We start from the raw sequence: 12,057 nt of genomic DNA, 5'->3' as shown, positions 1-12,057 counted from the left end.
TACAGCGATCTCTAAACTGTAGCCCTCCAGATGTTGCAAAACTACAACTCCCAACATGCCCAGACAGCTGTTTGCTGTGTGGGAATGTTGGGATTTGCAGTTCTGCAATATTTTGAGATCACTGTGTAGTGGACTCTAAACTGTAGCCGTCCAGATGTTGCAAAACTGCAAATCCCAGCATGCCCAAACAACAAACAGCTGTCTCGGCATTCTGGGAGTTGTAGTTGCGTACCTCCAGCTGTTGCATAACTACATCTGCCCTTCGGCGATCAGTACATGCTGGGAGTTGTAGTTTTGCAACAGCTGGAGGCACACTGGTTGGAAAATACTGAGTTAGGTAACACAACCTAACTGAAGGTTTTCCAACCAGTGTGTCTCCAGCTGTTGCAAAAGTACAACTCCCAGCATGCACAGTCGGTCAGTACATGCTGGGAGTTGTAGTTTTGAAACAGCTGGAGGTTTGCCCCCCATGTGAATGTACAGGGTACATTCACACGGGCCGGTTTACAGTAAGTTTCCTGCTTCAAGTATGAGCTGTGGCAAATTTTTCGCCTGAGCGCAAACTCCTAGCGGGAAACTCACTGTAAACCTCTGCTCGTGTGAATGTACCCTAAAAACACTACACTACACTAACACATAATAAAGTGGGAATCACTGGTGTAGAATACCCCTATGTCCACCCCTATTCAATCCCTAATTTAGTCCTCAAATGCGCATGGTGCTCTCTCACTTCAGAGCCCTGTCGTATTTAAAAGGAAACAGTTTAGGGCCATATATGGGGTATTTCCTTTTTCTCCTTTTACCCCCAAAGGAAAAGTTGGGGGCTACACCAGCCTGTTAGTGTAAAAAAACAAAACAAATTTATACTACAATGCTCAGAAGAGAGGGGGCGCCATTGGGCTTTTGAAGAGAAAATTTGTACGGAATTGAAGGCCACGTGTGTTTACAAAGCCCCCATAGTGCCAGAACAATGGACCCCCCACATGTGACCCAATTTTGGAAACTATAGCCCTCATGTAATGTCTTAAGGGATGCAGTGAGCATTTACGGCCCACAGGTGTCTGACAGATTTTTGGAACAGTGGTCCGTAAAAATGAAAAATTAAATTTTTCATTTACTCAGCCCACTGTTTCAAAGTTCTGTCAAATGCCAGTGGGGTGTAAATGCTCACTGCACCCCTTATTCAATTCTGTGAGGGGTGTAGTTTCCAAAATGGGGTCACATGTAAACGCATATGGCCCCTGACTTTCATTCCAAACAAATTATCTTGCCAAAAGCTCAATGGCGCTCCTCTTCTGAGCATTGTAGTTCGCCCACAGAGCACTTGACGTCAACACATGGGGTATTTACATACTCTGTATGGGGCATTTTCTCCCATTACCCTTTGTAAAAATTGTAAATTTTGGAAAAAAAACTGTACTTAAGTGAAAAAAATTTTTTTTTCATTTACACATCTGTCTTAACAAAAAGTCGTCAAACACCTGTGGAATGTTAAAGGGGTTATCCAGGAAAAAACTTTTTTTTTATGTATATCAACTGGCTCCAGAAAGTTAAACAGATTTGTAAATTACTTCTATTAAAAAATCTTAATCCTTTCAGTACTTATGAGCTGCTGAAGTTGAGCTGTTCTTTTCTGTCTAAGTGCTCTCTGATGACACGTGTCTCGGGAAACGCCCAATTTAGAAGCAAATCCACATAGCAAACCTCTTCTACTCTGCTCTCTGCTGACATCTCTGCTTGTCTCAGGAACTGCACACTGTTGCCAGACAGAAAACAACAACTCAACTTCAGCAGTTGATAATTATTGAAAGGATTAAGATTTTTTTAATAGAAGCAATTTAGAAATCTGTTTAACTTTCTGGAGCCAGTTGATATATAAAAAAAAGTTTTTTTCATGGAATACCCCTTTAAGGCTCACTGGACCCCTTGTTATGTGCCTTGAGGGGTGTAGTTTCCAAAATGGTATGCCATGTGGGTTTTTTCTGCTGTTCTGGCACCATAGGGGCTTCCTAAATGTGACATGCCCCCCAAAAACCATTTCAGAAAAGCTCACTCTCCAAAATCCTATTGTCACTCCTTTCCTACTGCGCCTGCCGAAAACTTGACATACACATATGAGGTATTTCCTTACTCAATAGAAATTGGTTTACAAATTTTGAGAGGATTTTTCTCCTTTTACCCCTTCTAAAAATGCAAAAACTGGGTCTACAAGAACATGCGAGTGTAAAAAATGAAGATTTTGAATTTTCTCATTCACTTTGCTGCTATTCCTGTGTAACACCTAAAGGGTTAACACACTTACTGAATGTCATTTTGAATACTTTGATGGGTGCAGTTTTTATAATGGGGACATTTGTGGGGTATTTCTAATAAGAAAGCCCTTCAAATCCACTTCAAACCTGAACTGGTCCATGAAAAATTCAGATTTTGAAAATTTTGTGAAAAATTGGAAAATTGCTGCTGAACTCTGAAGCCCTCTGATGTCTTCCAAAAGTAAAAACATGGCAACTTTATGATGCAAACATAAAGTAGACATATTGTATTTGTGAAACAAAATATAATTTATTTGGAATGTCTGTTTTCCTTACAAGCAGAGAGCTTCAAAGTTAGAAAAGTGCAAAATTTTAAATTTTTTCATAAAATTTGGGAATTTTTTTTTACCAAGAAATGATGCAAGTATCGACAAACTTTTACCACTTACATAAAGTAGAATATGTCACGAAAAACTATCTCGGAATCAGAATGAAAGGTAAAAGCATCCTAGAGCTATTAATGCTTAAAGTGACAGTGGTCAGATGTGCAAAAAACGCTCTGGTCCTACAGTGAAAATTGGCATGGTCCTTAAGGGGTTAAGGACCAGGCAAATTTTATTTTTGCATTTTCGTTTTTCCTCCTCGTCTTCGAAAAATCATAACTTTAATAGTTCGGACATTTGCACAAGCAGCGATACCAAATATGTGTATTAATTATTATAATTTTTTTTACACTTTATGGGGGTAAAATAGGAAAAAAGGACATTATAAATTTTTATTTTGATTGGGGGAGGGGATTTTTCAAATTTTTTTTCCTTTTTTTACTTTCATTTTTACACTTTAATAGTCTCCATAGGGGGACTATCTATAACAATCCTTTGATTGCTAATACTGTTCAGTGCTATGCATAGGGCATAGAACTGATCAGTGTTATTGGTCATCTTCTGCTCTGGTCTGCTCAATAATTTTGTCCAGCCCATTTTTGGATTTTGGTGTGACAGTATGTCCAATTAGCTTTTTTTTCCTCCCTTTTTTGGTTTAGTTCCAAAACACACATAGGGAATTAACATTTTTATAGCAAAACATGTGTTACTGCAATCCTTTTCTGTGAGAAATACAGGGATGCCAACATTTACGTCCATGACTGTGTATATAGTGAGACATATATCTAAATAGGACAGGTATTTGGGGAAAAAAAACAATTCCCAACCACTATTTTTGTCACTATGAGGTTTCAGCAAGCACATATCTTATCCTGGGAAAACTATGTGAGGTATGGGGAATTTGAAAATAGTTGAATCCCTGGAAAGACTTAGCAGGTAAGTTCTGTTATCAGTGTGAGTAAGGATTTTAATTCCCTAACAGGGCCACTCCAGGTTTTCAGACTATTCTTGATCAGCACAGGTGCTGAAGACAGCTTGTCGCTGGGCTAAAAAAAACTAGGGGATAATCAGTCTGAAAGTGAGGCTGTAAGGAACCTAAACCACTGATGGGAATTTGAATCTGGAGGTTTGCAGCCTCAGAAAGGCGAACTTGTGACCTGTGTGCATAGCAGGTTTGGTGTCTACTTTAATAGGTGACTAATAGTAAGCAATAGAAGGGAAGAAGAAATAGAAAGGGAAGAGATCCATATAGTCAGTGCTGGACAAGCAGGAGTCATTTTTGTGTTTATGTGTGAACACTGTACAGTAAACCCCCGACATATGACGGTCCAGACATCAAGGATATCGTCAGTTGAATAGAGCATCAACTTACGATGTTTTTTTACGTCTTTTGCCATTGCAAAAGCTGCAATCCGGCAGAGCTGACTGTTATAGCTGCCACCGGGCTGTTTAATGTGTCCTGTTCCATTGCACATACAGTAAACTCTGGAATAGAGACGCAGTAAGTCTCTGTTACTTACTGTGTCTTTACTTTGGTCCCCAGCTCCATGCACAGAGGTTTTTGGTTTGACTGCTGGGCCCCCATGTGATCTCCAGAACGGGGCACCCATGTTGTACTTTGTCTATGAGAGCACCAGAGACACCAATGTATAGAGTGTGTGCTGACACACCACTCATGTAGTAGGGAGAGTCTGGGCTCTGTCCTGGAGATCATGGGGGTTCCAAGCGGTCAGTCCTGTGGATAAGGAATAGGTTTTTAAGTATTGAAATCTCCCTTTAAGAAGGACTGCTTTACACAGCTGATCCTTCTGACTAATTGAATTATAGAATTATATGAATTATATCAGCATTCTCCTTCTGATTTACTATAAATTAAAAATGTCACATTTAAGGTGGAAACTTACTTAAAGGGGTACTCCGCTACCCCAGCATCTGAAACATTTAGTTTAGAACGCTTTGAGCGAGTAGCGGGGATCGTGATGTCACTGCCACGCCCCCTCGTGTCATCACACCATGCCCCCTTAATGCAAATATATGGGAGGGAACGTGGTCACGCACCCTCCCATAGACTTGAATTAAGGGGGTGTGGTGAGACGTCAATGCAAATCTATGGGAGGGGGTGTGACCCCCTCCCTAAAGACTTGCATTGAGGGGGCGTGGCGTGACGTCATGAGGGGGTATGGCTGAACCCCGCAGCACGCGCACAGTGTTTGGAACTAAATGTTCCGAATGCTGGCCAGTTTAGTACCCCAACCATTTCAGTGGTATTTTACAGTGAAGTTTTCAATAAACTATTTGATTACTTGGATTGTTTTTTAATATTAAAAATAAATATAAAACTTTCTGATGCACAACCCAAAAAGATTAGATAATGCATATGATAGGAAGGTTTAGACTATGTTTACATTATGAAATTCCCATGCGGAATTCCACAGAAGAATTCCACACGGATATTCCGAAGCAGCAGAGTTCTATTGATTTCAATGGGATTCTGCTGCACTGTTCACATGGCTGAATTTCAGATTCCGGTGCCAACAGAAAAAATAGTCATATTTATTCTTTCTGCAGAGTCCACACAGAAATGCATTGCCATCTATGAGAAGAGCAGTCATAGCGGTACGCTGTTGGTAGGAGATTTTCTGTGCGGACTTTCCCCCGTTGAAACATAGCCTTGCAGACACAAACAAAACTCTTATACCTAAATAAGCAGTCATTTAAAGGGGTTATCCAGGAAAAAACTTTTTTTTATATATCAACTGGCTCCAGAAAGTTAAACAGATTTGTAAATTACTTCTATTAAAAAATCTTAATCCTTTCAGTACTTATGAGCTGCTGAAGCTGAGCTGTTTTTTTCTGTCTAAGTGCTCTCTGATGACACCTATCTCGGGAACCGCCCAGTTTAGAAGCAAATCCCCATAGCAAACCTCTTCTACTCTGCTCTCTGCTGACATCTCTGCTTGTCTCGGGAACTGCACACTGTTGCCAGACAGAAAACAGCAACTCAACTTCAGCAGTTGATAATTATTGAAAGGATTAAGATTTTTTAATAGAAGTAATTTACAAATTTGTTTAACTTTCTGGAGCCAGTTGATATATAAAAAAAAGTTTTTTCATAGAATACCCCTTTAACTATCTACTTGCAATGCTGGAAGTAACTTCTCAACTACAACAAATTACCTTACTTGATCTTTTCCAATTCTTCTTTGTAATCATGTTCTGCAAACAAAATATAATATAGAAATGATATTTTTTTCCAATGAGCACCAAAATGGCCAGAGGGATCTTCATTCCTTGTTAAGGCCTATTCAGTACAATGTATTCAGGGCAGAAAGATGAAAACGACAAATGCAGATTATTGTGTTTGTGTGTAAAGGTTAAAATGGTATAGAGCAGTGGTCTCCAACCTGCGGACCTCCAGATGTTGCAAAACTACAATTCCCAGCTGGCTGTCCAGGCATGATGGGAGTTGTAGTTTTGCAAATATAGAGGTCCGCAGGTTGGAGACCACTGGTATAGAGAATGATATGTATACAATCTATAAGACACTGTTCAGCAGAAATGTTTGTGTATATTTGTTACAGAAGGTAAAGCTCTCAAGCTTAAAAAATAAAATAAAAATAATTTTCTTCTCCCCCCACTATGATTGTTTCTAGTGTCAGATAATAGCTGCATAATATTTATCGTAACTGAATTTATATTTAAAAAAATATATTTTTTTTAAAACATAGAAATAAACAATTACATTTTAAAATAAACAATACTTTTTCACAGATAATAAATAGAAAATATATTTTTAATGTAGACGTGAACAGAGTTTTAACTGTGAAGTACACTATGAAGGTTTATGATACTGACGTAATCCACTTTGCATTATGATATTACTTTTTTTTTTTTACATCATCTGGTGCCAGAAAGTTAACCTCTTCAGGACACAGGGCTTATGGATACGCCCTGCATTCCGAGTCCTTAAGGAATACTTCCGTGGGAAATCCGGTCCCCACCGCTCGCCGGTTGGGGACCGGAGCCGGATGCCTGCTGAAATCCTTCAGCAGGCACCTCGGCACATCGCCCAGGGGGGTCCTGAGACCCCCCCGATGTCGGCGATCGGAGAAAATCGCATGTCTCTGGTGACCCGATCACCCGGAAAATAGGGCTGATCGGAGCTGTCAGCAACAGCCCCGATCAGCCTAAAGGATAGGAGTGAGGTCGCAAAGCTGCGATCTCCTCCTATCCCCTGGCATTAGTCAGAACGGAGTTCTAACCAATGGCAGCGCAGGACAGGGGGTTGCCATGGCAACCCCCCGTTCTGCCCGCTCCTGGATGTCGAGGGGCTCTGGGAAGAAGACGGAGGCCGTACCTGCAGGAGAAGATTGCCTGGGGACCTGGGATCTTCTCTGGAGCCTGCTGGATCTTTGCTCAGGTAGGGAATCGACAGTGGGGGGGGGGGGGGAGGGGAATTGAAAGTGAAAGTAAATCGATCTTTACTGTGGCAACCACTAGGGGGGCCAAACTGCAACTCACAGCATGCCCAGACAGCCAATGGCTGTCTGGGCATGCTGGGAGTTGTAGTTTTGCAACATCTGGAGGGTCACAGTTTGGAGACCACTGTTACAGTGGTGCCCAAACAGTAGCCCTCCAGATGTTGCCAAACTACAACTCTCAGCATGCCTCGACTGCCCAGGCATGCTGGAAGTTGTAGTTCTGTAACATCTGTCCCTTCAGATTTAGCAATTTTCAGGACATTTTTGAAAATTGCTGCTCTACTTTGAAGCCCTCTAATTTTTTCAAAAAGCAAAAGTATGTCCATTTTATGATGCCAACATAAAGTGGACATATTGTGTTTGTGAAGAAAAATAAAATTTATTTGGAATATCCATTTTCCTTACAAGCAGAGAGCTTCAAAGTCAGAAAAATGCTAAATTTTCAACATTTTCATGAAATTTTGGGATTTTTCACCAAAAAAGGATGCAATTAACGCCGAAAATTTACCACCAAAATAAAGTAGAATATGTCACGAAAAAACAAACAATCTCAGAATCAGAATATTCGGTAAAAGCGTTTTCGCGTTATTAATTCGTAAAGTGATGGTGGTCATAATTGTGTAAAAGGGCTCAGTCCTTAAGGTACAAAATGGCTGTGTCCTTAATGGATTAAACAGATTTGTAATTGACTTCTATAAAACCTTTTTTATTTACCCTTCCAGTACTTTTTAGCAGCTGTATGCTATAGAGGAAATTCTTTTCTTTTTGAATTTCTTTTTTGTCTGTCCACAGTGCATGCAGCTGACACCTGATGCCGTATTAACAACTGTCCAGAGCAGGAGAAAATCCCCATTGCAAACCTATGCTGCTCTGGACAGTTCCTGATATGGGCATCAGGTGTCAGCAGAGAGCACTGTGGACAAGACAAAAAAGAAATCCAATAAGAAAAGAATTTCCTCTGTAGCATACAGCTGCTAAAAAGTACTGGAAGGGTAAAGATTTTTTTTAATAGAAGTCATTTACAAATCTGTTTAACTTTCTGGCACCAGTTTATTAAAAAAAAATAAAAAATGTACCCCTTTAATTATAATTTAAAACTTAGAAGTTTTAGTTTGGTAAATAGATTAACTCTTTCAAACAGAAAATCATACTCATTTTCAAGAGAACATTTTCAAGTATTTGACTCTGTAATAATAGAATATGAATTTAGTTTATGGACATAGTTGGCTGCCATATGTCAATCATGTCTAGGTATTATCTTTTACCTTACATGACGCAGCTGAATGCTGCAGGGACATACAGTAGCAGCTAACCACAGTTACCCTGAATATGTCCTTATAGACCAGTACTTGGTGAGACCCTCTGGCTGAATGACAATAAACATCATGCATGGACGTACTGTATACAGAAAGCAACAGATGCATGATACATCCAGCAAGCACAAATGTACAACACAACAGATTAGTTCATGCACTTACACTATTCTCAATGTGTTAGCAAAGGTTAATGTGTAGTTAGAAGACAAGCAGCTTGCTTCTGCAAAAGACATCTCTCTTCTAGACATATTGCTTTAAATAGCTACTGTACTTGATGACGCCCTCTGTATTTTATATAATCAGATGCTTACATTGTAATACCCTTTACACATACTGTGGGTTATGTCAAAAAGGAATCCACTGCTATATACAAAAGCCACGACCCTATTCAAACAAAACATTTCATCGCCTGGTCAAGAATAACGTCTTTCTCCTCGCATTGTTGGTGTTGTGTTCATTCATCTTACGGCACTGGGATCCTCCTATTCTTCTAGTAAAACACTATAAATAGAACCTGAACTTTAAACTACAGATATTTTACATGTCTGTAGACATCAGCTTATTTTTTTATAATATCAATATTACGGGTAGTCTAAAACTGACAGCTTTGTCATTATGTTATTTACAATCCTTTGTTCATAAAGAGACACGTTTCAAAAACACATTTATCCAGATATATTTATATATACTTCCTGTGATATGCTGGTTTATCACAGGTTCAGTCCTTTCCCTCTGCATAGTCTATTGATGCACAAGGGGCCTCTATTTATTTTATGGGCATATTTTATATTCTACTAGCTGAGTACCCGGCGTTGCCCGGTTTTTCCTTCCTAATCCTTGTTGTGGAGGAAAATCAACAAAGGAGGAAGCTTTTGACTTCATATCCCGTCCACATATATTGTTGTCATATCCCGTCCTCCTATCCCAACCTCTTATCCTGTCCTCTTATCCCGTCCTCGTATCCTGACCTCCTATCCTGACCTCCTATCTCAACCTCCTATTCCGACTTCCTATTCCGTCCTCCTATCTCGTCCTCCTATCTCGACCTCCTATCCCGACCTCTTATCCCATCCTCCTATCCAGTCTTCCTATCCCATCCTCCTATTCCGTCCTCCTATCCCACCCTCCTATCTCGACCTCCTATGCCGACCTCCTATCCCATCCTCCTATCTTGACCTCCTATCCCGACCTCCTATACTGTCCTTGTATCGCATCCTCGTATCCCGTCCTCCTATCCTGACCTCCTATCCCGTCCTCCTTTCCCTTCCTCATATCGCGACCTCCTATCCCGACTTCCTATCCCGTCCAACCTGTAATATGTGTACCAGGTATTGAAAAATCTCCAGCCGTACGGAAGTTATGTGGGAACATACATTTCCCATTGATTTAATGGGACTTTAAACAAAAGCCCTGACCCTCACAAATGGGGGTAGTTAAAGATTAAATTAACTATCCTATATTTTAAGTGGATATATAAGTAACATGTGACCAAGTATTATCGAAATATCTCCAGCCGTTTGGAAGTTATGCAGTAACATATATTTCCCATAGACTTGTATGGGACTTTAAACAAAAACTCCACCCCTGGCAAATGGGGGTGAGTAAGGGTTAAATCACCTATCCTATGTTTGTTGTTGACATATAAGTAACATGTGTGCCAAGTTTCATGATAATATCTTTAGTCTTTTGGACGTGATGCTGGAACATACACACACACACACACACACACACACACACACACACACACATACACACAAACACACACACTGGCCCTCATTTACTAAAGTCAACTCTTTTTCTCGGTTCTAGTGCCTAAATTTTAGTCGCAATTTTATTTATGCAACCAAATTTTTCACTCCAGAATAAACACTCCACTCTTAGTAAATCAGGGCCTTTGAGTTTTATAGATATATAGATATTTTTTTGTAATAAAGATTTATTGGATTAAGGTATTTTTGTTGTGTGTCCATTTGTTTTGGTGCTTCTACATGTGTTAGGGCAACTAGTACAGAAACCAATTGCTCTCACCCTTTTCTTTTTAGTTTTTTTGCAAATCATTATATAAGCAGCATGTACTTTTTTTATATCCACTCAATGCAATGCGAGAGCTAAGCAGATGCTTTTTTTTACTATAGAAACAATGGGAACCACAGGATCCCTCAGGTCAGATTCTCAGTGATCATAACATAATGTAAAATTCCCACAACGTGTCATTGTGTTAGTTTGGCATATCCCTTTAATGCAGTAATAATAAGGACATGTCTACAGAACCATTAACCACATGAAGTACCACATTAAAAGCAATGTGGTTTTATTTAAAGGGGTTATCCAGAAATGTGGTTCTGCAGCTTAGTTCCATTAAAGTAAATGGAGCCAAGTTGTAATACCACACCCAACCAGGAGACATACAGGGAGCGGTTTTTGAAAGAAACAAGCTGTGTTTTTCTATTCCTGGATAAGGCTGGGTTCACACTACGGTTTGTAATTACGGCTCCCGTATACAGCTGGGAGGAGGCGTGGGCGGGGCTTAATCGCGGCGCCCGCACTCAGCCGTATTCGGGAACCGTAGTTAATGTATGTCTATGAGCCGACCAGAGTGAACCGCAGCCTCCGGTCGGCTGCTTTTTCGGCCGTATGCAGTTTCCCGACCGCAGGCAAAAACGTGGTCGACCACGTTTTTGCCTGCGGTCGGGAAACCGCATACGGCCAAAAAAGCAGCCGACCGGAGGCTGCGGTTCACTCCGGTCGGCTCATAGACATACATTAACTACGGTTCCCAAATACGGCTGAGTGCGGGCGACCACCCACCCCTCCTCCCAGCCGTATACGGGAACCGTAATTAAAAACCGTAGTGTGAACCCAGCCTAAGCCTTTTAAAAAACAAGTTGTCCTTTTGCTTCAATGAGAGACGGTGAACTGTGCAAAAAAAAAAAAAAGATGTTCTGTGGGGTAAGAAAAGCTAGACCCAAAGCATGCATATAAAAGGGATTAGAATATGTGATCCTTTCACAGAAATATAATATATCTCCTATCCCCAGAGGACATGGTAAGGGGATGTCTTGGTTCCAAATCTCTAGATTGCTAAAAAAAAAAATAATAATAATAATAATAATAATAATAATAATAATAATAAAAAAAGTAGATTTTTCTCTACACAGATCCTAGGTCCTGACTACTACATGGATGTGTCTGAAAGTAGACATCCTCTGGAATACACTAACTTGTAAAGTAAAGATCCCACATAAGACATTAACATGCGATAGCACTGGAAGGTAGCAAGACAATATATTCATGCAGCAATTTCATAGTAAAACAAATATGACCATGCTTCAATGGACTGTAACTAAGCAACAGCACAATGGCGACAAGAGTCACAGCATTCAAACTGCTTACCGGCTCAGATGACTTGAACATAGATAAAGGCTGTGAAAAAGGTTAATGTGTTATGGAGGTCATCAACAATGTCCGAATAGTAGGTCAAGATCTACCAAGATCTACAGCAGTTTATTATATTTTATCAAACAAGTTCATAACCTTCCCGGTAGCCATAGCCATGCTGAGCATATATGTGTTCATCAGTAGAAATGTTTGTGAGTTATTTAGGATATATATATATATATATATA

At 40.0% G+C, this 12,057-nt stretch overlaps 1 protein-coding gene across 8 annotated transcripts in view; it reads right to left on the bottom strand.

The window, feature by feature from the left end:
* The window catches only part of MCTP1 (multiple C2 and transmembrane domain containing 1), an 822,947-nt gene that overhangs the window by 505,293 nt on the left and 305,597 nt on the right, over positions 1 to 12,057 (bottom strand). For 5 of the 8 annotated variants that reach the window (XM_056537914.1, XM_056537903.1, XM_056537877.1 and 2 more), the window contains exons 6-7: positions 11,826 to 11,855; positions 5,813 to 5,851 (exon numbers count right to left, since the gene is read on the bottom strand). The exons of 2 other annotated variants lie outside the window; for them this stretch is intronic. In XM_056537914.1, the coding sequence (XP_056393889.1) occupies positions 5,813 to 5,851; positions 11,826 to 11,855 (69 nt within the window). The remainder of the gene's footprint in view (positions 1 to 5,812; positions 5,852 to 11,825; positions 11,856 to 12,057) is intronic. One more of the 8 variants, XM_056537887.1, reaches the window with a different exon arrangement.

Source organism: Hyla sarda, chromosome 1, assembly GCF_029499605.1.
Source record: "Hyla sarda isolate aHylSar1 chromosome 1, aHylSar1.hap1, whole genome shotgun sequence".
NCBI lineage: Eukaryota > Metazoa > Chordata > Amphibia > Anura > Hylidae > Hyla > Hyla sarda.
Note: the sequence above shows the minus strand (reverse complement) of the source record. Positions and strands in the feature narration are given on the sequence as shown.